At 44.4% G+C, this 27,378-nt stretch overlaps 2 protein-coding genes across 8 annotated transcripts; both read right to left on the minus strand.

Annotated features, from left to right (window-relative positions):
• Window positions 1-862: 862 nt before the first annotated feature.
• slain2 (SLAIN family member 2) lies at window positions 863-19,727 on the minus strand. 6 transcript variants are annotated; one of them, XM_085773325.1, is made up of 10 exons: window positions 19,017-19,727; window positions 14,985-15,127; window positions 8,799-8,966; window positions 8,530-8,703; window positions 7,395-7,748; window positions 6,591-6,740; window positions 4,592-4,675; window positions 3,105-3,143; window positions 1,928-2,135; window positions 863-1,071 (listed from the first exon to the last, which is right to left on the minus strand). In XM_085773325.1, the coding sequence occupies exons 1-10, from the start codon at window positions 19,496-19,498 to the stop codon at window positions 1,008-1,010; spliced, it is 1,866 nt and encodes a 621-aa protein (XP_085629451.1). In that variant the 5' UTR covers window positions 19,499-19,727; the 3' UTR covers window positions 863-1,007. The 6 variants fall into 6 exon arrangements, with proteins under 6 accessions (XP_085629451.1, XP_085629450.1, XP_085629454.1 ...); XM_085773324.1 differs by having other exon boundaries at window positions 4,592-4,678; XM_085773328.1 differs by lacking the exon at window positions 4,592-4,675.
• Window positions 19,728-19,822: 95 nt separating this feature from the next.
• Window positions 19,823-26,917, minus strand: anapc4 (anaphase promoting complex subunit 4). 2 transcript variants are annotated; one of them, XM_085773322.1, is made up of 28 exons: window positions 26,644-26,917; window positions 25,885-26,000; window positions 25,688-25,793; window positions 25,475-25,607; window positions 25,322-25,396; window positions 25,207-25,233; window positions 25,069-25,113; window positions 24,869-24,953; window positions 24,428-24,535; window positions 24,143-24,313; window positions 23,987-24,051; window positions 23,809-23,851; window positions 23,582-23,658; window positions 23,404-23,504; window positions 23,274-23,325; window positions 23,129-23,184; window positions 22,917-22,963; window positions 22,737-22,793; window positions 22,581-22,637; window positions 22,407-22,500; window positions 22,175-22,272; window positions 21,745-21,806; window positions 21,600-21,638; window positions 21,379-21,480; window positions 21,217-21,294; window positions 20,967-21,113; window positions 20,623-20,746; window positions 19,823-20,403 (listed from the first exon to the last, which is right to left on the minus strand). In XM_085773322.1, the coding sequence occupies exons 2-28, from the start codon at window positions 25,990-25,992 to the stop codon at window positions 20,170-20,172; spliced, it is 2,391 nt and encodes a 796-aa protein (XP_085629448.1). In that variant the 5' UTR covers window positions 25,993-26,000; window positions 26,644-26,917; the 3' UTR covers window positions 19,823-20,169. The 2 variants fall into 2 exon arrangements, with proteins under 2 accessions (XP_085629448.1, XP_085629447.1); XM_085773321.1 differs by having other exon boundaries at window positions 20,033-20,403; window positions 20,967-21,125.
• Between the last annotated feature and the right edge of the window lie 461 nt (window positions 26,918-27,378).

Consider the following 27,378-nt stretch of genomic DNA (forward strand, 5'->3'; position numbering starts at 1 on the left):
GGATTAAATATGTTTTTAGAGCTCAGGTTTCTTTCTCGATAGATGGAGTTTGTCTGCAGCATCAAACATAACTCACACCTGAACTGAAACTGACCAATCACAGCACTTGATGGAAAAGTATAGTCTTGGCAAACTGTGGTACAAGTCAGGAGTCTGAGGCCGAGGTGCCATCGCTCACACAGGTTCCTCACAAGTCCTGACTTGACGACAACAACGAAAAAAAAAAAAGAAGGCTTTGGAGATTTAGCTTGAAATTGAGGTTCAAAATGTTTGTTTTAAACAACTTAATTCTTAAAATAAAATACTGATATGGATGTTTGGACATACACTTCTTAAATAATTTGAATAAATAATTTCCAAAACAAACTTGTGCATACATTCTGGCTGATTTTACAAGAGGAAAGATTCTTAAATGTCATACCCACACAGAGGTGCTTTTTTTTTTTCAACTGTTGCAAGACATCAATAATTCTCTAACGTTACGGGACAGTTCACCTGCACAGCATCATCATAGAGATCGCTCACCCACATCTGTTAAACACAGAGCATAAAGAGAGAAATGCATGGAAACATTTCAACCTGAGGGAGGTGAAGAAGAGCGCGAGGGTGGGGGGGGCAGAGGGTGGGGCTGGGTGGGGCTGGGTGGGGGGAGGTGGGTGATGTAGTGATATGACTGTCTGACACGTGAGCGCAGTCAAACCAAGGCGGGTGACGTGTCCTCTGCTGCCGGAGCTGGAGTCGGCCTGGTTTCTTTGGCATTTTATGGGCTGTTTTTGCGCGACATGCCCGACCCCTCCGGTGCCAGTCCCCACAGAGAAGCATGATGGGAGGTCCTCTTGGACACGATGTGGACACTGTCCTCTCCTTTCTTAAATTCTGATTTGTATATAGTTTCGGGACAGTCTCTCTCTTTGCTGTAGAAGTTGTCTAGCTAGATAAAGTGCCATGTCGTCCTGTCTGCCTCCTTGTGTTGATAGTTTGACTGGAGCGCCCCCCGGTGGCCGGCCTCAGTAACAGCCTTCTCTCCAGTTCTCGCCTGTGCCGCTGTAGGACCGAGGAGCAGGAAGAGATCTGAGGAGACAAGGTTTGATGCTGGTTACATTGAGTCTACATCAGTTACTTTTATCACACACAGAGAGACAACATGCATGTACATAGATTGTGTAGGTATGTAATTGAAAAGAAATAGAGAGCCATACGAGGGAGGAGGGTGGGATGGGAGAAGTTCATGTAATTTTTTGTTTTGTTCATCTGATGTTTAAAAATCATCCTGGGCTAAATATCTATATATGATGTTTTTTTTTAAAGCTTGAGAAAATTAAATATACATTAAGAGGATGTACAGTCAAATTTTTTCAGAAATGGCAGCCCTTTATTTCCTATTTTACTAATTTAGAGGTACTACCTGATTGAATTTCTGTCTATTACCGTTATTACCGAGTTGGGGCATGGGGGGGGGGGGGGGTGTTCACTGTTTTTGTTATTTAGTTTTTTTTTTACACTGCACACTGTAATTTAATTTACTCATTTTTCCTCTACAATTTGTGTGAGTGTGTTTTTGTTCATTTTCGTTTGTGTATGTGTACATGTGACTGTTTACATATGCATATATGTATAAAAAAAGAAAAGAAGAGAAAAGGAAAGGATAACTGTATCCCTGTAATTGGAAGTATCTTGTTGTATTTTTCAATAAAAATATTTTGGAAAAAAAAATCATCCTGGTGTGTGCTGTGTCTATAAGTTTATACACTTATGTATACTCCTGTAAAATATGACTTATGTCATTGTAACCAATTGTAGATGCTTGCTAAGCACCATAAACATCCTGTAAGAGCTGTTAATTAAAACAAATCTTTAAAAAAGAAAAGAAAAAGAGAAACAACGTGTGTGTTTGTGTGTGTGTGTGTGTGGGTGTGGGTGTACATACCTGCGCACAGGCTGGGCCAGCTTGCTGCGAGGCAGAGGGATGCCCCCTCCCGCCGAGCCACTGGGCCGGGGCAGGCCGCTGCGTGGGGGGGCCAGGGAGCGGGTGGGGGTGGAAGTGGCAGAGCCGGGGTTGGGCGTGGCCTTCACCGGCTGCCTCAAGGCGAGTGGGGACGGGGTGGCAGGAGTCCGCAGCTTACTGGGAGAGGGGACTGAGGACAGGCAGGACAGGGTTACGGTCAGGTGGAAGTGGATCCTGTCAATCTTAATGTTCTTCTACAGGTTTCAGTCTATCTGTAGTTTCACAGTGAAGTAATGATCAAGAGCACAATGGTATGAGGTAGATCTACACTCTGTTGGCAGTTTATGAGGCACAGCTCAAAAAACACAGTCTAATCCAGTGTTTTTCAACCTTGGGGTCGAGGCCCCCACGGGGGGTCGCCTGGAATTCAAATGGGGTCGCTTGAAATGTCTTTTGTCAAATTATTATTATTTTTAAAATTATGATTAAAAACACCACACACAATCTTAAACAACTGTATTTTATATTTTCACATAAATCGAGTTCAAATAAAATGCAACATGAAAATATCTGAGCTGACGTATGATTGACGGCCACGATCACATGACTGCACGTGATCGGAGGTCGCCAAAAATTTGTGATGTCAAAAAAGGTTGGGAAACACTGGTCTAATCCAAAAGTCCTGTAATAAACCCTCCTGCAGGACTTAATCACATTCAGGGTGTGAACATTAAATCATGACAAAAACCGTCATGATGGAGGATTCACTACAGCGTCAGGGTGTGAGACTGGTTGGTTGGTTGTAGCTAGATGTATCTAATGAACTGCCAAGTGAGTGTGAACATGATGCCTGTGTACAATAATCTGTTTGACACATGGAAACATGTCGGTCTTGACTAAACAAATCTATCCCATATTTACAAATGAAGTCAAACCTGTTACGATGAAAGTTAACTTGACTAGAAACATCTACAAATGAATGACTGACCTCGGCTAACGGAGTTTGGATGTGCTGACAGAATGAGGTGATTCACACACAGCATATACCAGTGAAAACCAGCAGCACAACATCAATACAACCACAGTGTGGAACCACAATCACAATATTTAAAAAAGAAAAAGAAAAAAAAAAAGGTGGAAACCCTCAGTGAATACTCACTGAAATCACCTTCTTCTCCAAAGCAACAGGAGAGTGGGACTAGACAAGGACGAAGACAACAGAGACAGGCCTTAATTCAGAGCTGGGAGGAAGGTGCTGAGGGTGGACGGTCATGTGGTGTCTCTTGCTGCCTGTTTGTTCGCCACAAACTTGTCACGTGACGTTACATGACTCTGGATCAGTGTGAGCGCTAAATCATGACAAGTGACTGTTGAGGTTGTGTGAGTGTGGTCATGGAAAGTGATGGCGACGGTGAGGGAGGGGGCACACGCTGCTGTTACAACTAATGTAACCAACGCAGTCACATCTGTAACACCTGGATCAGTGACAGTGCAGGTGTTATACAGGATTAATGCTGGAATCTATCATGTCATGATGGAGGTAAACAAACATTATTAGGTACACCTCTACATTACTCAAGTGTAGTTTTGTCTCCTGTGTCATAATATTCACAAGTGGCTCTAATATTAAAATGATACATAGCACTGATGCCTGGTTAATATGGCACATCCAGGTGTACCTAATAAAGTGGCCACTTGGTGAACAGAATATAAATATTTTACATGATAAAATATGGATGCAACAAATGTGAAGTGAATTCATTTCAGTTTTTCACTTGAGCTAACAGACTGAATGTTGTTGACGGTGACCAACTTCCCTCATTGTCTGGTAAATAACATCATGTGACCAACTGAGAAACAAGAACCTTCACACTGTATAAAAGTGTCAGCTGATGCTAATTAAGTGAATCATTGATGAGAATTCTCTTCTTCTAGTTCATTTATCTTATGATATAAGTTGATGACACAAACGCACAAAGACACAGGGCCGAGGTGATCTAGATACTACAGTAAACTCAGTGGTCTGAGACCTTTGGACACTGCTGCGTCCAGTGATGACAGCATGACTTACAGGATGTTTGCAAGTGCTGCAAGGAAACAAGTGTTTATACTGGAGTCCAGGTTTATGTGGCTATAAGGAAGGACAGGTGAATGACACTAGTATTGTTACATAACCAAGGTAGTGGACTATGGACCAGCAACAGCACAGAATCACTGCTTTGACGTTACTGAGCTCACAGCACCTGTTTTAGTTTTACATAAACAGCTCGAGTCAGTGAAGCAGCTCTTCGGTCTGTGACCCCTCCAGCCTTTCGGTGTGGGACACAGCTGTCCACCTCTGTCTGACCCTCGGCTCTGCTGCCTGTTTTCTTCCTCTCTGTCAATGAAAGCGCCAGAACAGAGGCTGGAGCTGCACTCAGCCTTGAAATGACCAGCTGGATGCTGGTCCATGAACGCACCCCTCCTCAGATCTGTTTCAGCTCCACACACTGTGGCTGTTTCAGCGTTTACATTTCGCGTGCCTCAGCAGACAATACTTTGAGTACACAGGTAGCTGGACTGTGTATAGTGCATCATAAACTGTGCATGTGTCTGTGTGTGAGCGCCATCCCACAGCCTCCAGCTGGTTTAGGAGCAGACCGTTACCTCGCAGAGCAGTCGGGCTTTGGAGGTGCTGTTTGGGTTTCGGGGAGGAACGAGAGGGGGTGGAGTATCTTGGGAGTTGAGCTGCTGCTGGAAAAACAGGGACAATTCAACAAGGGAGTCAGACTTCACTTGGGCCTGAGAATCGCAGCGTCACCGGAGCGAGAGGAGGCCGACGAGGGCGACCGCAGCCGTACAAGCCGGGGGTGCAGTGTGAGGCCACTAGAGGGCTCTGCAGCCACATGCAGCTTCATTCAAGGTGGCGGCGCAGCAGTGCCACTGTCGGGTGGAACAGCCCATCTACCGGTGTCAGCACGGACGGACGGAGAGAAGGAGGGCTGGTTGGTGTTAAACATGCTCTTTGCAGTGAAGAGGAGTCAGTGCCCACATGCCCAGTGCAGCCAAAGCTCAGAGAGAACAGATTCATACGACTGTAAACCTCTCCACTGTGGAGTTGAAGCTCTTTAAAGGGATAGTTCAATATTATGGCAAATTTGCCCATTGCCATAATCCCTGTAGTCATAGGAGTAGGTACATTATTTTTAATTATTGGTGCATGTTGTTTTGAGATCAGCCGGGCAGAGACGTGAGCTGCTCAGCGAACACAAAGGAGGTCAACGGTACAGCTCCTCTGTCCCTCATCAAGCTCATCAAATACACACTCCAACAACTCCAAAACACTCTCATAGACAAGTTGTGACCTGCACATTCACCACGCTATGAAATAATAATGTAACATTGCCAGACTGAGTTGTTTTCGAGGAAAATGCAGCCGGAACTGCACTCCAAATATGGCTGCTGGGTGGAGTGATTTCAAAAGTGCAAGTAGTTAGGAGTATTTGCTTTGTGTGTCATAATGTAGAGTAGAGTAGAGAATACTTTATTCATCCCTAGGAGGGAAATTCAAATTAGTCCAGTAGCTCACACGACAATGACAAAAAAAGAAAGAAAGATGGAGCTGGAAAGATGGATGTTACATAATTACACATGATCCACGAGAGAGTTTTGGAGTTGTTGGATTGTGTATTTGATGAGTTTGATGAGGACCTGTACCGTTCACCTCCATTGTGTTACCTGAGCAGCTGCCCGGCTGATCTCAAAACAACATGCACTGATAATTAAAGGTAATGGACCTACTCCTGTGACTATAGGGATTATGGCAATGGGCGAATTTGCCAAAATGTTGAACTATCCCTTTAAAATGAGGTGCATGTATGAAAATGTGACGGCAACCCCTGTCCATGAGAGCGCTGACGGAGACAGGATAAAGACGGCCACTACATGTTTAACCAGCTGAAACCTGCCCTTTGACCTCAGCCCGATCAGTCTGTAGTAACAGAGGGATTACTGTTCTAGGATTAAGGACAATACCATTACCATTATCTGCCATTACAGGATTAAATCAGTAGATAATCTGAACCCAAAGAGGTGGAGATCCTGAGCTCTTAAACACCATAAAACCCTTAGACAGAAAATGTAAAACGACGTAAGTGCCACTGAGACGAGGAGTCGTTCAGGATTCTCAGAGTTGCTGGTGCCATGCACTAATTCTGCACAGAGAGAGTGTGTGCGTCTTTGAAGTGAAAGTTATGCCGGGACGACGAGAGGAAGGATGCGTGTCAATAAGAGATAGTAAAACTGAAAATGATCAAAGACAGAGAGGATCCCCAAACACCGAAGCCATGGCACTACAAAGCAACGCAGGCCTCTGGCTGCAGGTGGAGCCGCAGGGATTAACACAGTTCCCACTGCAACAACCACTAACAAGAGATTACACAGCCTGTCATGTTGCCGAGCGCTGAGCAGACTGAGAGAGCAAAACAGATGTTAACATAATGTCGTCAGACAACACACTGATATCAATAATGGATCTGACAGTGGCTCTGCTACTCAAGCAAAACATTTGTTTACAACTTTTCAAAGTTTTTGTATTTAGCAGCTAAATCAAATCAAACTGACACATGACATGTTGTTTGATGTGTGTGTGTGTCACAATACTTACTCGCAGACTGGCTCTGGTGTCGAGGAGAGCCGCCGTTTGGCACTTGCAGGTTTGACTCACAGCTGCGGCTGTTCTTCACCGGCTCCGGGGCCTGGGCCTGGGCCGCCGCCGAGGAGCGCGTGAGGTTGGGAAGACTACGACGCAGCTTTTCTACAGAGCAAAGGACAGAATCAGATCAATGTGACAGTGGCCAGGGTCACACGCTGAACCACTGTCCATGTGTACTGGCTCTGTTAAGTATGGAAGCGTATCTGCACTTTTATTCAAATGTCAAATTCATTGAATAAACAAATACAAAGTCAATTTGTGTCTGTCTACCTGTATTACCCAACACCATGCAGCCACAGAAGGAAGACCCGCCTTGATGAGAGAACTGACAGTTTGCATTCTCAAATTGAATATTGGTGCAGATAACGCATGTGACAAAACACAATGCAATAAGCAGTCACTACTGTATGTTTTAACCTAACAAACACAAAGTGATGTGAGGATTGCATTGCTTTGCGAACTGAATTGTCAATTGCCAAATGCATTTCCAAATTGCATGACTAAATTGCACATTGAATTGCCAGTTTGCAAAATTAATTGCCATTTGAATAAAGTTGCAAGAACACCATGGTGATATGACATTTGATGAATTCAATTGTAATAATGAGATTATTTGATCTGTATTGAGGATTGCATTGCCACTTTGCATATTGAACTGTAAATTGCCAAATACATTTTCAAACTGCACATTGAATTGCCAGTTTGCAAAATGCATTTCCATTTGAATAAAGGTGCAGATGCGCCGCCATAGTTTACCTTCATTCTTCACCACGTTGGTCTGCAGGTCGTGCCCGTGGCCCTGCAGTGAGTGGCGAGGCTGCTGCAGGCGGCTGATGATGGGCTGAGGCGAGCCGCGGCTGTGGCTGTAGTCGATGGAACGGGCCGGGGAGCGGGAGCGCGGCGAATTCCTGGGGGAGGCGCGGGGCGAGTGTCGAGGGGAGGGGCTGAAGCGGTTGGAGGGCAGGTGGAAGGCCGGGTGCACCGCCTCCTCCTCGTCCTCCAGACTGTGCGCGTCTAACTCCTGGTCGCTGAAGGTGCTGCGCCGCAACGAGTGGCAGGAGGAGCCCGAGCTCCGTCTGGACGCCGTGGCAGCGTAGTCCTGTCTCAAACCTGAGGACAGACGGGTCAGGTGTGAAGAACATGCAGAATGGAGGATGGAGCTGCTGTAGGTACTTTATGAGGGGGCTAGGGGGGTTTTAACCCCAAAGAAATCTAATCCAGCCAATATAACCCCTTAAATAACCATATAATTGTAGCGAATACAAATATCTACATGCTGGTATAAGGAAGTTTCATTTGCAAGCAATCAAAAGTAATATTTTTAATAATCTGACAATGTACAGCCGGTTGCTAGTGGCTATAGAGGTAAAGCTAGAGGGGGAGGCCACAGAATAAATGTGCTGGTAGGATTTAGCTCAGCTGAAAACTTTTCGGTTTTTCTCTCTCAAGCAAATTTGGTCTTTACATTGTATTAATGACAAGGTGTGGTGTGCTATGTTATAATGCCTCTGCAGGCTAACTGTTAGCCGTGTCATAGTCTAGCTGCCTAGATCACCCTTTGTGTCATTACTGTAGTTCATCTGCCTGGTAAGAAACACAATGGCAAGTGGTGATATGATAAACTGATTAATCGGCATCGTCCTGTCAGAATAAATGTGTTACTTTATTAACAACAAAATAAAATGCATGACTGAAATACCTTTTACTGTTGTTATTGATATGGGAATGCCTAAATAAAGAGGTAAATTAACCTTGTTCTTTTATCAAAGTTAATGATTTTGCACTCTTCCCCCGCACTAAGACACATGCTGATTTGTTTCCTTATATGGGCAGAGATCTTAACCCATCCAATGTTTAACCCAAAGTTACGCCCTTGGCAACAGGTACTTACTCTCCTCCTGCATACGAGCCAGGATCTGAACATCGGTGACGTCGTTGAGTTTGTAGGTGGTGGAGGAGCCCACAGAGTCCTCGTCCATCTCCGAGGTGCTCAGCTCGCTGTCCACGGACGACTGTGGACTCACCGCCGGAGGGTTCCTCTCAGCCGCCGCGTTCCGCTGGTGTACTGTCGGTGAGGAAATGCGTGCGACACAGATTCAACCACACTGACAACAACTGATTGTCGGTACTTGTGTTACTGGACGACCGAGAGCTCCATACCTGCGTTGCCCGGCATTAGCTGCTGCCTGACGATGGGCACTCTGCTGGGGGTGGAGGAGGGGGAGTTGAAGCCGCTGCTGTACGGGCTGTTGGCTGCGTTTGTGCTGTACGGGCTTCCGTAGCTCTGCTGGTTGTAGGGGCTTCCATACAGGCTCCTCCGCTTGTTGGCTGCAAAGTCACACAACACATGTGGTCAGCATGGATGGATACTCTACACTGTTAACTTGCTGGAAACCAATCAAAGTCCTTGTTCAGACTTTTGTTTATTTATTCTATGGCAGCACTGATAATCATGGGTGTATTAGATATTAAATATTAAGTCATATTTTCTTTATTTACGCAGGTGCTGCTTTATAACCGGTGAGTGTTGTATTGATCTACAGAGCAGACTGGAAGCTTTCAGCAGATGTTCAATAAGAAATTTTGATTTATGCATTTTTTACTGAAATATCTGATCATTTCTGCAGTATTATTGTTCTTACACTGATGGACTCTTACAGTTTTCCCTTCACAATCTGAAGTAATCCATCCATCCTCAGTTAACATGCTGTATCTCGAAGTGGACAGTGCACACAGCTCCTTTACTTGACTCAGAGTAACAGAACCTCCTGATCAAATATCACCCCAATACAAGAGAAGCTTTTCAGTCCAGATGACATAAACACACTGTTCTTATTCCACATTTACAGTGACTGAACTGAACCTGTAGAATAAAAAAAAGCTTGTCAACACCAAGTCTGTAGAAATGGCCTTAAGTCACTGGACCAACCACAGTATAGAGAAACATCTGGAATTAAATAAACCTTACACATCTCAACATCATGTTTCTCAAACTCAACGGTGAACTTTTGTTAGTACGGATGTGGGTTTGATCATGAAAATAAGATAAGATGTAGAACTTCATGGCTGCCTGACTGGGAATCACCGTGTCACAGCAACAGTATACACACAATAACAAGAGAAGAATAGGAGTAAGAATGCAATAGAAGTATGCCAAATGTTTAAAACTAAAGGAATCTCTCTTTGCTGTAAAATGTCAGATGTTGACTTAGGACAATGAGTACTCTGGTGCTCTACTATCACATTTTCAAAATAAAAGACAATTAATTCACGGACCAAAAGCTCTAGTTCAAAGTAAGAGTCCTTGTGCCCAGTGCTTCATGGAAATGTTGTGAAAGTGGTGTCAAAGTTAAGCTACTTCACTAAAGCACTGATACTTAAAACAAATACTTAAGCAGAACACTCCCACTAAAAGTGTGTTACAGTCCAGCTCCACCACGGCCCTGACGGAGCCTGTTTCCATCCCAGCAGCAGTGTTTTCCTGAGAGCTGGGAGCTGTATGAAAGCTCTGCAGTGTGCCAGCCGCCTGCTCCAGTTCCTCACACCGTATGCTGACCAGAGGCCTGACGGAGAGTTCCTGCATCATTAGCTGGGAAAAAACACTCAACAATACGCGCCATTGAATCCATACGCGCAGTCAATGAGCGCACAATGCCATTCTCTGTGCGGCCCCGGGCCCGAGGCTCCAGCCTACAGAGTCCTCGGTCTGGATCATGAGATCAGACCCCGTCGCTGAGATAGCTTGGTGGTTTGGATGGTTGCCGTCTCTGAGTGCACTCATTTACCCATCTCTCTCTCTCTCTGACTGGATGTGTTTACACAGCTGGGTGGTGGTGGTGACTGGGAAGGAGGCCTTTTAAGATCAACTACCTCCTCTCTCCACATTGCTCCTTTTTCTCTCTCTGTCTCCTGCTCCTCTGCACTCTGTCCTCCTACATTATTTACCATCATGTCCACTCCTGGTGCCATCAGCGCAGATCAGCTACTGAGGAATGTCAACAACGCTGCAACATGTAGCGGGCTAACACTGAGCACTTTGTCTTCCATTTCCAGAGCAAGACAGGTCAACAGACTAAAACCTGCTTGAAACCAAGCTTGACTATTACACACGGTCCAGATTTAAAGGGATAGTTCAACATTTTGGAAAATTGGCCCATTGCCATAATCCCTATAGGTTTAGCAGTAGGTTTGTTACCATTAATTGTCGGTGCAAGCTATTTTTAGAACGGTGGAGCAGAGCCGCGAGCTGCTCAGAGCTATGCTACAGAGGCTAATGGGATTTCTTGGTTTCCCTCATCAAACTCATCAAATACACAATCCAACAACTCCAAAACGCTCTAGTGGACAAGTTTAGTTTAGTTTAATAAGTTTATTTGTATCAGGGACAATGTACAAAATAACATTAGTCTCAAAATGAGAAGAGATGCCTTGTAGCGGATTTAGCTTACTAGCTACTTTCCATCCGTAGTCCCTGGGCAGGAAGTTGTGACCTGCACATTCACCACGCTATGAGATAATAACAGAACGTTACGAGACAGAGTTGTTTTAGAGGCAAATGCAGAGATTGCTTGCCGAAAAACAGCAATGGGCCAATTTGCCAAAATGTTGAACTATCCCTTTAAGTGAAAACAGAGCAGTCAGAAGATCGGCCGTGTTCTTCAACAAACAGATGAGTCTGTGCTACAACGTGAGTAAGGCTGCAGCTCATATGAACCCTGTGTTAAACAGTGCGAGGGTTGGATGACAGTGTGTGTGTCCTATCACAGTGATCCACACTGGAAAGACACACACACACACACACAGACGACTCTGAAGGGATCTGCAGCACAGGGACCAACCGAAATAGCATGTCCTCAAATCCTCATGTCCTCGAACAAAAAAAAAAGAGAAGTAAAAGACAAGAAAAAACTCCTCTTCCTGTCCAATGAGACTGATGTCATTTGTAACCAATGTGATATGAAACTGTATTAGGAGGATTTTTTTTCTGGCTTTGGCGTTTGAGCCTGTGGAAACTGGCCTCAAGTTTCCACAGGCTCAAACGCCAAGACAGAGAAAACTAGATGAGCCAGCAGCACACAACATCCTGAGAGAAAATGGAAGCCTGTAAGGCATACATGTCGAGGAAGAAGGAAAGCTTGGCGTTGAGGTCTTATTTGATATTTAGAAAAAAACAAAAAAAACAAAAGAAAGGCCCAAACAGCTGCAGAGTGCTTCGAGCGTATCACAAGAGGAGCAAATAGAGGAGCTTTTATAAAAGAGAGAGACCAACAGCACAAAGGAGAACAGGGGATAAAGCTGGAGGAGACATGCAGGCAGAAGGTGAACTCACTCCCTCAGTGTACAGAGTGCAGGAACAGGGCAGGTCAGCTGAGTGGCAGTGGTTGTAACTCTAGAGTATTATATGTGCTGTGGATTGGCAGGTCTCAGAGCAGCACCGGTGTCTTGGTTAAGAAACATTTGAATTGTTGTGGCGTGGAAACACGTTTGGACTTTGCTTATCAGGATTCAAATGAATAAAACAGCTCCGTCGTCCACTCAGACAGCTATCTCCCAGCCGTCTCCTCCCTGCTATTAGTTACATAACAGAGACACGTCATCCGAGGACATGAATTTAACAGTATGTGTGCAGAGCAGAGGCGTGCTCGCTGTTGACATCAAACTTGAGGCCGTGTTTAAAGTCTCTGCTCGTCCTGTGTTGAGTGTGTTCTGGCTGCGCAGCCACATGGAAACGCTCAGACACGCCGCGCTCTCTCATCGACCTCTTCATGTCACAGCTCAGATCATGAGGAAGTAACTCTTGCCTCCAGTCTTCCACAAGTTGAGGACGGTGGAGATTTTTCCTCTTTGAAATTCCTTAACTGACGCCATGGCAACAGGGGTTTCCATGCTGCTGTGAGAGGGCTGGGTGCAGGAAGAGAATAGCCCTGAGCCATGAGGGTGTGTCACCATGACTCCTTCGATCACACTCATGAATCCTCTCAGAAATTAGCGCTGGAAATTTGACAAAGGCTTTCTCTGTGCTCACTTTTGATTTATTCTTTTATTTTTTAACTCAAATCTCTATCATCCCTCGCCCTCGATGCCAAATATATTCACTTTAAATGCTGTGACCACATGGTCGGCGAAGCATGAGACTCTGTGAAAGATTTTAGTTGTTCTGTCTTTTGCAAATGATGACACCAGCAGTGCCAAAGGAGGAGAGGGGAGGAGGGGGGTGAAGTGGGGAGAGGAGGGGAGGTATCAGGCCCATGGAGGGGGTGACGTTATCCTTCCACACCTACAGTGGTGAGTGATATCACCACTTATGAGCATGCGCCCATGAAGCCCACTCCAGTGGACAGTTATTTGTAGTATTAGTCAGCTGCTGCTGCACACATGGGTGTGTCGATAACAAAGGGTTAAGTTAAGTTTGTGCTTTGTGCTTTGTTCACCAGCGGTCGTGAAGTCCAGGCCACACAAGGGAAGGAGCTGGATGACGTATTTTTGATTTGCATTTGCACCAGAAGCTCAAAGTGTCTCTGAACGTATGAGACGTTACTGATGGAAATGTGACACATGAGGGGAAGAAATATTCAGATCCACAGTCGTGTTACTGAAGCAGCCAATACAAACAGATCTCAGTGTCTTTGAATGAGGAGGCTTGAGTGTGTGTGGTGTGTTCAGGTGCAGTTCAGATTCTTGCACAACAGAGGAGAGATCACGCCCCCCCCCCCCTTATGTGAACGACCTTCAGTGGCTAATTGCTCAACATGATATAACTGTCACATGGACATACCACGGTCAAAATGGGAATGACCCCCCTCAGTTCAGCTGCCAGGCTCGAGGCCCGGCCTCCTCTCTGACCCAGCACCTATAATTAGTGGAGCACCGGCTCCACGCAGCTCCTCTCCTCTTCTCAGAGGGTTCAGCTGCACACTGAGGCGTCCGCATGGGACTGTCACAGACCCCAGGCATTTGTTTACATCCACACTGGCGCTCTACACGACGACATGGAGCGATTTAAGGTTTTTGTCGCCAACGTCTCAAGACCACACTGGCCTCGAACTCCTGGAGAGACTGTGGTGTTTAAAACATGGACAGATGTCAATATGAATAAGTTAATGCTGCACATGTGCTGAGAATCAGGTGCAGGCCTGAGGCACAAAAGCAAGAAATATTTTGAATACTCCACAGCGAGGTATAAATTATACATCGCTCCTCACACACATTTCAGCAAAGGAGTAACAGATGAGAACAACTGGGTCTCTTCCATGTATTAGTCTGATGGCCTGTTTAGCTTGGCTCGTGCGTATGCGTGACAGTCATCCAAAGAGTACACACATATATTCTCACAGACCCTCAAAGAATTACTGCATCAAACCCTGGAGCTTTTACTAACCTCGACCTGCACTCGTCTGTCTGACAGCTGCTTTTTTTAAACTACGGCCTGTTCTTTTCATACATGTACATGTGTGGAGGTCAACTTCCTGTTATAATAAGGGAAACTGAAGCACACAGCAGGACAACATCAGTCATGAGTCATACGTCCATCTCTGCTTTGTTTGGAAGGGCATGTTGTAACATCTATTTCATCATTTATGAACAGGCTCTACTGTGACGAATCAGTACACATTTGCCTAATATACAACAATGATGCACAGCTGACCTCTGACACAGTGTCACGATTTGAGTAACACTTCAGCCTGGCACAGCTGTGGAAAATCACCACTGCATTGCTGTGTGTCAGCATTAATACATTTTTTTTTATTGTAGTCACATTCTTAAATTACCATATTAATACAAATAAAGAGAACTCAGGACTGATGTTATGCACATTGCTCATCAAACTCATCAAATACACAATCCAACAACTCCAACATGCTCTTGTGGAGAAGTAGTGACCTGCACATTCGCCACGCTATGAGATAATGAAGCACATGAAGCAAATACTCGGAAGTACTACTTGTGCTTTTGAAATCACTGCGGCCAGCAGCCATATCTGGAATGTAGTTCCGTCTATGCATTTGCCTCGAAAACAACTCGATCTGGTGATGTTACATTATTATCTCATAGCATGGTGAATGTGCAGGTCACAACTTCTCCACAAGAGTGTTTTGGAGTTGTTGGAGTGTGTTTTTGATGAGTTTGATGAGGGACAGGGGATCTGTACCGTTCATCTCCATTGCGTTTGCTGAGTAGCTCACGTCTCTGCCCCGCTGATCTCAAAACAACTTGCACTGATAGTTTAATGTAATGAACCTACTCCTATGACTAAAGGGATTGTGGTAATTTGCCAAAATGTTGAACTATCCCTTTAACATCTGAAAAGAGGGATTCGTTTGCTGTATCACTGTTGCTGCTGTTTACCTGACATGGTGAGGTCCAGTCTGTGAATGAGGGAGCGCTTGGCCGATTCCATCTCAGGACTGGGGTTGTCCAGAGCTTGGCGGCACCACACAATAGGACTCAAGGCTTTTTGCAGGGGACTGTTGACTTTTGTCTCGTAGAGCCTGGGAAAAAATAAACAGAGCAGCAGACGCATGTGACACAGTATATTGCAAAGTACATTAAAGGCAACACCAGCAATCAAAACACAACATCTTCCTCTTGTGATAACGACCGACTGTTCCAGCTCACACCTATCACACCTCATACGTGATGTGAGCTGATAGCTGGGACGAGGAAATGAGACTGAGGGGATAACAAAGTGTTTGGACAGTGTTTGATCACAGAGTGCTGCAGTGGCAATGACACTGCAGCAGAGAGGCGCTGCTTGTCAACGCTGAAAAACAACTTTGTTTTAATCCAGATCTATTTCATGCTCATGTTATTTAAGATCCTAGGAACAAGTTCTTAACCTATCAATACAACCCTGACTCTTATGTGTTGATCTGTCAGAATTAGGTGTTCTGTATCTATGGGGGTTTCTATTAGCGATGAGGACATTGTAACTTCAAGCTCCTGCTGCAGCAAACTTTAAGAATGAACTGTCACCTGCCCACATCCTCTGAAACAGGCCCAGGGTTTAGCACTTAGTCAGCTGCATTGATTCAAAGTGAAACTCAATAGGCACGTCGCCACAGCAGGAACTTCGGGGTAATTTTACGGGGCCCAGGAACCTCCCCCACAGGGCCGTTTACAGGAACCTTTACGGGGCCGAACGGAGTCCCTGCCTGGGGGTGGGTACTCAGATCGGCCGTGAAAAAGGCTTGAGATTTACTCTGTGCTGATTGGTCCATTCCTACCCACTCCCTTTACCAGGAACTCCTGCAGTGGAAACACGCCTAATATTGATGCAAACACATCAAGATAGAATTATAATGATGAATAAGGACACATAGTAACTGAATGGCCCACTACTCTCTATTTGTCAGTTAAACCAGTTATACGCATGTGTGTTTATGCCTAACCTCTTGAGAAGAGAAGAGAAGAGAAGAGAAGAGAAGAGAAGAGAAGAGAAGAGAAGAGAAGAGAAGAGAAGAGAAGAGAAGAGAAGAGAAGAGAAGAGATCTTCTCTTCTCCACTCAGGAGAGAGATCTGAGTCAGCAGCTGTCAGCTCTGTAGCAGCCATAGAGGAAGTCTTTCATGATGAAAGCAGAAACATTACGGCTAAGGCAAAGAAGTGCAGCAACGCAGCAACACAAGCAGGAGATCTGGGGCTGTGCACACTTCCATTGTTTATCAACAGAGGGGCTGTCACTCACATTTTAGTAGAGCACATAGTAAAAGTTTTTGAGGCTACTGGAGCAAACTTTTAAATAATTATGGGCAGTAACGACGCTGCTCTGTAGTGGTTCAGGTCTTTTCTTGTGTGATAGAAGTTTTCCTGTCGGCCCTGGTTACTGTATCCTCCTCGTTACACCTCCTTGGTGGGGTCCCTCAGGGTTCTATTCTAGGGCCAATCCCATTTTCTCTGTACATGCTCCCTCTAGGATTCAGTCTTATCAGATCCAGCATCTCACTCCACTGTTACACGGATGACAGTCAGATTTACCTACCTACAAAACAGGAAGATGCTAACTCTTTAAAACCATCGGTGGTCAGCCTCAGGGTCACCAAAACTTGGATGGCCCAGACTCTTATAAAGTTAAATGAAATGATAATAAAACTGGAGTCCTGATATGTGGACCCAGCGGTGTAGGAGTGTCATGTCGGCCTCACCTGTGTTCCCTACCTGGAATTATGTGTTTTGGGGGTTTTAACTTCAGCGATATAGCCCCCATGAGTTGCCTCATACTGTTACACTGGCCCCTACACTGCTTGTCTCTTAACACATCTTTATTCTTTAGTATGAGAGTTGTTTTTCTTAAGAATAACCATTTTACTGTCTTTTTGTCTTTGAGGTTGTGTTCTTTCACAGTTTTTACTATTTTGACTGTACAGCCCTTTCGCCATCTGCTGTTATTCGTCAAATGTTCTTAAAAAGTAAATAATGTACTTGACCTAAAGTCCAACCTACAGACATGAAACAACGATATGTGTCAAGTCCACACGCGGTGGAAAGGGAAGCGTCTATTGATAGTCCGGGCACTGCAGGAGCGGGCAGCGTTTTAAATCCAGTCTGAGGCTAATTCAGGGATTACAGGAGTCTATGACAGGAGCTGGCGAGAGCTGGGCGCTACACAGTAATCCCAGATATCAATCTGATCCAGAGGGCTGACAAACAGCCAGGGCATAATGAGACTGGGCTCTGTTGGGCATGAGCGAGCAATGTCTGAAAGTAGTCTGATGTCAAAGGCTCAGTAGCTGGCAGAGGCGCACTGCTGCGGGCGAGAGAGGAAGGTCTTGGAACAATGGGTAGATCAAATAACAAACACTTAGTGGAAAAGGATTCGTCCTATACATGTCAGTTGCAACGGTAGCTAGCTGAGTGCACCCACTTTCCCCGATTCATGCCATATTCCTCTAGGCTAGTTACAGTGTTATACCACTGTTCTTCTCCGTGCGGTGTCAAAATATTTTTAGAGAGCGTTCATCTAATTTGTTAACCAACACACCTACGGCTTGGACATCGATGATTTATCACTGCCAGTCAGACATCCTTTACTGTTGTCAAATCCTGTGTGCTGGCATTCAACCAAATATAATCTGCCTCTGTAGGATCTTTTAGTAACTACCACTGGGTTGCACACAGAGCTGCACCCAAATGTTGCCCATTATAGTATCATTATCATAGAAGATGCCAATCAAATAAACTCTTCCTGACAGGACAAGACAAGATAACAAGGGAGGACCATCGACTCAGGAAATGTGTATCGTTTCATTCATATGTGGTCTGTAACTGTTGGCTGGATTTATAGACCCTCTTTAAACCCATCTACCAAGTCCGTGACTGACATGGGCTGCCTTAAGTTAGCAGGACTAATCTCGGTGTGTAACTCTGCCTCTCCAGGATTTCCTTGAATTGGGATGAGAGGGGGAGATTTAGACAAATCCACTCATGTTCTTCATAAGTGTATCTCTGTAAAGCCACCTAACTTTTAAAACCGCAACAGCTCAAAACCAGATGAAATAATCCAAACACAAATAGTGGAAGGGGGATTATAGGAGATGTATATGGATGGACATGTGCGCTATCAGGGTTGACTGTGTGATCACAAGCAGGGCCTGCACGATCATCCTGCTCCATATGACCACTCTGTGTTATTAAGAGCTATTGTTGTTTGTAATCCCTGTAAAGGCAGCGTTAGGCTTCATGACACTGACACAGCTCTTCCTCCTGCATGCTGAGCTGAGCTGACTGTCCTATTTCTCATCTCTCATCATCAGCTCTCACTCCATAGCTGCTGCAGAGCACTTGTGGCTTGTGTGCCAACTGGTGTGCTAAGGGGAATTCAGAGGAGGAGTATATAACCATGACTACTTCTCCCACATGGCTGCTGGGCAGGAAAACAACTTTCGTTTTTTTTTTTTTGCTGTACACACTGATCTCCTGCCACCGCTGCCGTGACAAGCCAAGCAATCTGCCACATCACAGCCCCCCAAACGGTTCAACAGATGATCGGAGGGACCTCGGGGTCCTGACAGCTGAGAGCCACGGTGCCTCACAGGCCTACTGGTCGGTCTCAGACACAGACGCACTATCTGGGAGCGAGGAATAAGGATTTGGCTCTGACAGTCTTAACAAAGCGCGTCTATTATGGTGATATAGTCACAGCAGGGCATGGCATCGCCCACACGACTTGCCCAACAACATAATTCAGACAGTGATCCACAGTGAGGCTCCTTCAGCACAGATGACTTCACCTCTCAGGCTACTACACAGACTGTTTACGCCTGGTGTTTGTCATGGTAGCTAATGTGTAGAGCAGCTGTGGCCGGCCAATTAAAGCTGTCAGCCCCGCTCTGGCCGAGGGGCCGAGACACCTCCCAGGACCAGCCTGTCTGTCTGTCACTCACCAGCTGTCCTCGTCTTCGTGTAGACAATCCATGTCTTCCAGGTCTAAGATTTCCACTTCATCTAGGATCGACGTTTCCCCTTCGTCTGTGTAGCTCACGGTCGTGTCCGAGTAACGAGAGTTCATACTCGGCACGGAGGTGGCGGCCGAAGCCCCGTCGCTGTCGTACGCCCTCCTGAAGCTGATGCCGTCGTAGGACAGCCGGGGGCTCAGGCAGCGGTTGTTCTCCAGCAGCCCGCCGTAGCCCCCCGTACCGACGAACCCCACCCCAGGGAAGCCGGCCAGCCCGGCTGCCATCCCGGCTGACAGCGACGAGTCGTATCCGGCGCTGAGGGGTCTGTGGTTCCCTGACATCGCTCCGGACGAGGACAACATGGTCGACCTGCTCCGGAGCTGCTCGTTCTGCTGCTCGAGCTTCTTCACCAAGTCCTGGAGCTTCCGCACCTCCAGGTCCGCGTTGATATTTGAGTTGATATCCTCCATGGTGGCTCCTCAGCCCAGAGAAAATATGCAGCGGCGGTCTGTGGTGTTTCCAGTCGTTTCTCCGTCGACTCTCTCCTTCGTTTCGTCCGTCCTTCACTTCCACCTATGTGTTCAAACAAGACACTGAGGTGTTCCGCTGACTTAAAAAGCTCAACGCCGTCATCTTCTCCGGTTATTCGAGCTTACGGGCAGGGTCGAGGCCATTTTCATAATACTCGTCACCAACTGTGAAAGACCAACAGGCGGCGGATAGCCTACGTCACTGCGCTCGGTGTCGGGGGCGAGCACGTAACCAACACCTATTTGCGCGCGCACAGATATCCTAAACGCGTTTTTTTTTATTTAACACCAAACACTTCCTATTACAAGATGTTTAAATGCTAATTAACGTACCCATATTAATATATGAATTAATCTACACCAATACAGAGTTGAAACATGGTGACAAAGTGACTAAAACTATTTATTAGTCAACATTCACACTGCACAGCGCACTGCTGAAAGAAAAAAGAAACAATTCAAATATATAAACACAAACCTGTTTATTCTCATATTCAAACACGTTTTGCAGAATATTGTAAAAAAAAAAAAAAAAAAAAAAAAAGGTCTAACAAACAAAACCAAAGATGGAGTCGAGTCCTTTATTTATGAAGCTTCCTCTGTGTTTCACTTTAAGACAGTTCCAAGGCTTCTTCCGATTCCAGGTGCTCCTCAGTCTTTTGAAATCCACCTCCTCCTTGCTCTCCACCTGTACCCTCCACACTCTCATCTCCCTGCCCCTGGCTGGTCATGGAAGTATCCAGCCCCTCCTGGTCAGCACTGGCGTTCTGTGAGTCAGCTCCCTCCTCGTCCTCATCCTCTACGTCCATCTCAAAAACGCGTATGTGTCTCAGATTGGCACTTAGCTGCGAGGAGAGGGAAAGTAAATGTTTGGACAGTGCACCACATTCATTCACTGGTCTAATTCTGCTCACAGAGAAGTGTGAAAACACAGAGATCTGAATCCTCTCAGCACACTGGTCTAACATGGGAGCATTGCAGCACAGGTCATCCAGGATGTTCCTCACTTAAACCCCCATGCACTAAAAATATATCGGAAAGTCCTAGATATAAATGTGACTTACCACACAGGCCACTTTGCGGATTCCATTGACGGCCACAAACTGGGCCTTCATGCCCTCCAGTTCCCTCCACTGATTTCCCACCACAAGGCCTTGACATGGGATGGCACTGGTCTGCTGGTCCAACCTGATAACAAAAGTGACATATTATGAATGCCATATGTTAAAGTTAGGCCCTGTAGAGTATAGACTAAACCACTTCTGGTTTAGTCATGGATTTTGCAAGGGAAATAAACTGACATATTATATTCATTTAGAGAAATAAAATGCTCAATTCTGAAATGTATACATTTATGATTCTAAAACAAACTGAATGTTCAGACTGATGAGAAAGCACACAAACACACCTCATGTTCGGCTCCCAGTTGAATTCAGTCTCACAGCTCAGGGTGGAAGCAAGAGGGATTTGAGCCAAGATACGCCAGTTGTCCTCCTCCACTCTTTGCAAGACCACTGTTAGCATCTCATCATCATAGAAACGAGCATCTAGGCAACTGAAAAGGGGACTTTAACAATACAGTAAAAGTTGGTGATTGAAAGATCTTCAGTGTCAGTATAACAAATCAAGTGGTAGGAATGACTTGAGGAGGAACTCACTGGGCTGCAGCATTGTCTTCATCTGCATTGTCAAGATGGTGGCTGAGGCCAACTGACACAACACTGTTGGGAATATGTCTGCACAAACATAACACATTTGGATGAATATGGGTAAAATATAGAAAAGAAAACCTTAGACTTGTGCACATTTAAATCACAGACCTGTTTGGGTCTGTTCCTTTGCGTAGCAAGTAGAGCTTGCAGGGTGAGATCTCTGGCATGCAGAACACGACGTAATGCATTTTGGCCTTCTTGTCATTCCACCTGTGTGACAACAAATATTCTCAATACACAGCTATTAGCTAATTAGCTAATAGCTAATAAACAGCTATTTTACTGTCACAGATTTCTGCAAAACTCCTGGATGTTTGTGCTTTACGTACAAGGATGGAAGTTCAAAAAGCCGTGGAGTGTTTTCTGAGCTGGAGAGAAAACAGACAGTAACAAATAAATACAACATAAATCACATTTATTTTGTCATATGGTCTTTAAATGATATGAATTTTAAACACAGGTATCATATCATACCTCTCTGGCACAGTGTACAGGGGCAGACAGACAGCCTGTTTGACAGACTTCCCAATTACCTCCTGCATACAAGTAAACAAACGATGGATAGGCAAAATGGAACATGGAGAAATTATTACAATAATCACCTTATTTCTAAATCTTTTGAACACCCCAAAAAAGAAAGTTACGTCATCTTTTATTTGCTGACAGAGAATCACCAAAACAACATATTTCATGGCTTTTAGGCCAAAAAAACTGTAGTGTAGGAGGGCTTTTCAGTTTCACACAGAACAGACATGCTGCTCCTACTTTCAAAGTGAATCTTGAAGCTACATTTCGGTTTAATTGCCTCTGATCTTGAACAAAGACTTTTGTCCCTACATGCTTTCTAGTGATGAAAGAGATGCAAACGTGAGAAAGACCCAGATGTGACTGGCTGAAAACTCACTGCAGGTTTCTGTAGACAATGCTCAATCACGTTCTCCATCATCCTCTTGACGAAGTGCAAAGACTTTTGGGGATATGAAGGAAACAGCAACGGGCTCTCTAGATGAACCAAACAATGTTTTCTGTTGATAGTTGCAATTTGCACTAAATACATTATTTAACCTTATTCAGGTTTTTAGGGTTAGGGGTTATGACTGTTTTATTGTTCTTTTTTTGTAATGATCACAGCTCACCCTTCAGGTACGTGCTCTCCTGCAGAAACTTCAGCCACTGGTTTCCCTTGGTGTTAGGTGGAGATACGAGGTCCTCGTCCTCGTCCTTCAGGTACTGTAGAGGTGTGTGAGAGAGAAACATGAATGAAAGACAGCAGCTCCATTCGGAAACACTCGAAACACAAGACCACTTACCTGACCAACTCGTTCCACGTTGAAATACTTTCCTTTGCGATCAAAGAGTTCTTCATTCTGTTAAATCACAGAGCAGTGAAAACAAGCTTGTAAAAAGCTTTGAACATATTGATCAAATGATGATTAAATTGCTTTTCAATTGCTCGTCAGTCTCACCTCACTGAAATGCTCAGACAGGAAGTCAGCAACAAAGGCAATGTCCTTCTGTGTCATCTGAGGGATAAAACCCAATGTTTCAAAATGTAAATGTTAAGAATAATAATAAGAAAAACACAACAAATAGATGAGGAGCATTTTAAAATGAGAAATCCCACAGAAAAGATGATGATGACTCACCTTGTTCAGTTCTGGTGGTACGTGCTCCTCACACATTCTCAGCATAGCTGAGGAGAAATAAAACAAAACAGAGCTTCAGCATAAAAACAACAATTAAAACTTAATACTGTGATCATATAAACTAGTGCATCTCAAATCGCACATGATGATAAACGTCTCTGTATCAGATTAATAACTTCCATTGTAATCTGACAGTGTGACTTGGTCCTTACCTACATATAACCACCGGAAAAAGGCTTTGAAGTTCTTCATGCTCTTGTCAATGACTCTAAATAACAAAAATCAAAGCAGTGATTAAATAGAAAGCAGTGATTATGCTAACAGGGTGTAAGTATACTGGGAAATCTTTTAACTCACTGCAGAAGTTCATTGGCTTTCAGAGAAAAGGAGCCCACTGCTGTGATAGCACCTGAGAACAAACAACACATGAGTTTAGTAATGATAAAAGGCTGAATTTCTGCTAATAACGCTGTTAATGAGGAGCTACCTTCTATGGCTACTGAATCCAGGCCGAGGGGCTCGAACTTTTGCTTCCACAGGGACATGCCTTTCACCTCACTGAGGTGATACAACAGAGCCTCAGAGCCACTGCAGGGAGCAGAGAGGGAGAGTTTACATGAGGCTGTGGCTCAGCATTGAGAAGAGATTAAAAAAACTGGACATACCTCTGCAGGTGGCTGATCACTAGCTTCTGGATGCTGGAGTAGGACGACTCAATGGAGTGGCCAAGCTTCTTCAGTCCCTATGACAGAAATGTAATATATATACACACAATTAAAAATTATGGGATTTTCAAGAAATATCAACTAATCAATCTATAATACAAAAACAGAGACTGTAGAGAAAGAGGGGAAATGACATATTAGGCATTTACAGCAGTGCTTACTCTCACCTTGACAGTCAGCTGGTTCATGAGCAGAGCTTGTAGTTCTGGGCTGAAAGCAGAGACAGAAAATAACAGGATGATTTTTTTTTTAAACTAATTTTTAAAAGCTATTGAACTACTCCAAGATATGGCACCACAGGATACTCAAGGCATCGTGACACAATAGAAGTGGCTCTTTTCTCACCTCGATTGCCCCCACAGCAAAAGCTCCAGAAACTCATCCTGAACCTGAGTGCTGGTGTTCTTTTCCTAAGGAAAATAAATGAGGAAAAAAAGACATGTGTTGGCACTTTCTCATATTTGATGATTTGTACAGAAACCTAACAGTACAACTACTGACCTGAACAAACTTAGTGAGTCGAAGATCCATCTGCATGAGGATGTCCTCCCAGGCTTCGCACATACATGTGAGGGAGAGATGCAGGTACTGCAGCAGGGTGGAGATATGGGTGAACTTGCGTGCCATCCTGGTGACTTCAGGCAGACAGTCGGATAACAGGCCTGTGTCCAGCTGGAGAACAAGGACAGGTATTTAAATTAAATACAAAATGCACTTTAGAGCCTTGATTAGGACAAAGACAAAAAAAGATTGTTTGTAGGAAATGGAAAATGAAGGCAACCTCACCTGAACGTAGCAGATCTCTGGGTTGTTGTCGTCAGACCTGACCTCTGTGATGATGGAGAGGGACTTGAGATCACTGGAAAGACTCAGGCTGCGACATCGTCCTGACACCTGAACAGAACAGTGTGATTAAACCAAAAGGAACAAGACATGACTGACTGAGATCTAATGTTGGACTTTTTTGTTTTACAGGTGCAGTTTATTTGGTACTACTTGAGAATTATAATCTAAACATGTCATCCATTATACATCAAGACTCTGTGAAATCATTTTTTGTTGTGTTTTACAGAATCCCATTTTATTCTAAGTAATTTTGTATAACACATCACCTCATGCTGCACCACAGATGAATGGTTTCATGCTACAAATGATTTGTTTATATCTAATTTATCAAGTCCTAAGATGTTAAAGGAAACTCTAATTAATGAATTCAAGAGAACTTACTCCTGTTAAAGTGGCAATCTTGTACATCCCATAGGCATAAAGCTCCACAAAGCCACTGTCTCCCCCAAGAACCAGTATGTTCAGTCTGTACAGACAGAAAAGAGACTGATCAATTAATTTTTATTAGAAGAGGACTGCTGTACATTAAAAGATTCAGACACTGCGTTTTATGTGTTGACTGAATATTTGGCTCAGTTTACCTGACTTCTCCAAGGAGATTCATTATCTCATCAGACTTTTCTTCACTGTAACACAGACAGATAAATGTTTTAAAACATAGATACATGAATAGAAGAACAAGTCTGATGAGTTTTTTTTTTATTAAAATGCTATCCCACCTGAAGATCTTTGATGTTGTGCTGTAGCTGGAAAAACAATCATTTGAAAAATGTTATTTAGTGAACACAGGTGTTGCCTTCTCATTCTGTGGTATAAAGTTGATGCTAGTTTTACCTCTTGGGGAGTGTTGGTAATTTGGGAAGGAAAAGTTTAGATTCATCTTCTGAGTTGTAAAAGGCATTGAGAGCACTGAAACAGAACAAATGAATGGTATTATTTCTAAACATTCTCCATGTCACTGGTTTGATCTCTGAGCCTCATGTTTACCTGCTCTCCTCCATCACCTCCATCCAGTGCATGCAGGTCACAGGGTGCTGCACTGGAAACACGTGAAGGATCTCTGCTTTCTCAACACCACACAGCACCACTTGCTTGGTGTCTCCCAGGCTGAAAGCCAAAACTGGGCGATGGAGAGACGATTATAAGAACTTCATGGCCCCAGAAATAAGAAATGTAAAAAGTGTGAAAAGTATTCCTTACTTTTGCCATCAGGCCTCCAGGCGAGTGCAGTGATCTCCTTCCCAGTATACTCACTGGGTGGTAGACTCCAAACACGCTGGAAACTAGCCAAGCGATGCAGCAGCAACTAGGGACAAATGAGAACCATGGAATTACAAAATGATGTAAGACAAACAACAAATCATGTTTTGCGATATATATATATATATTCTTCTTACCTCTCCAGTTGTGTTGGCCAGAGCAATCAGATCTCGTTTGGGAGACCATGCCATACACAGTACAGGATTAGGAAGTTGCTTCTCTCCTACTTGACGGAAGGCAGGCATCTTGTGGGCTGAAAGAAAAGGTTTAATAAGTAATGGACTTTAGCTCTTAGTTTGGACAAGTACGGCTCATTATGTCCTTAACAGAACAGTTGACTTTTTGCCGATACAAGCACTCATTTTTGTCTTTACATTGATGTCAAGCTGGCAGATGTGATATTTTTGAATTATTTAATGATTATTGGATTAATTGTGTTAACTATGTTAATTGTTTGAACAAATAAAGATGAAAATTTGCTTGTAAAGTTTCAGACACAAAATTAAGAAATGGTTATCTGATAAAGAGCAATCGCTAAATTATTTATTGGTGTGACCAAAATCCTTGTGATGGATGATAGGACACAAACCTATCATTAACGCAATGCATTACAGGTAAATAGCAGAGTGCAGACAGTCAGGGGTCCTTCAGACGAAACCATGATACGGATCTGATATCTGGTCTCTCTTCATATAGTTTGCTACCAGTCTGGAGACTTCCTAAGGTCCCATATTATAATATTAGTTGCCTATACGGTCACGAAGAAATGATAAGACATGCAAATATACATTTGATGATAAACTCGTGTTCACGCAAGCCACGACAACAACAACAACACAGAGCTAGAAACCCACACCAACGAACACTGTGTGGTGGTTATCTGGACCCTTACTCACTGTTTGTTGTTCGGTCTTGACAGGTGAGTGAGGGGCTTCTGGACCAACGTTAGCAAGTTTGCTAGCGAGCCGAGGAGGCTAACGGATAGATGAGCCCCCGGTAAATGTCACCGTGCCTGACGTCACAGCGTTACGGTAACGGGAGCACGGTGCTGTGAAACATGACTGTGTCAGATACAGCCTGTCGGTCAGGTAAAAACACTTTGTTAAGTTTCTTACAGATTGTTAACACAAATACGCGGACGGCGCCATATTTTTCCTTCGACCAATCACTGTGGAGCAACGGGAGTCGGGAGGAGACAAACTTGTTCAGGAGGGAAAAGCAATTCGTAAATGCTGGCTTCCATGGAGCGGTTGACAAAAAGTATGAAGTTTTCTGCAGCGAGTAACTGACAGTCAGCGTTGTAAGTGACCAGATTTAGCGGAAGACTCCGAAACAGTAAGTGATAGTAAAAGTAGTCACTGTGTGATGCACACACTGAAGTGTTGTTGTCTTTTATATACAGTCTATGGTTAAGAGTCATGTTTACATTCATTGCGTTGACGGTCGAGTTGGGTTAAATCGTTGTTCATTGCCCCCTTCAGGTGATTGTGTTTATGGAAAATAATCAAGCGTCTGCCCCAAGTTTCACAGTGCTGTGGGTTAGCCGTTATCCCATCTGCCCCTCGGGCCACAGCGAGGAACTACAACTGGACTTGTGACATGACTGTCAATATTTTTTCAAAATACAGTGG

The sequence above is a fragment of the Trachurus japonicus genome, chromosome 4 (genome assembly GCF_045865225.1).
Source record: "Trachurus japonicus isolate A0001 chromosome 4, Traja_1.0".
NCBI lineage: Eukaryota > Metazoa > Chordata > Actinopteri > Carangiformes > Carangidae > Trachurus > Trachurus japonicus.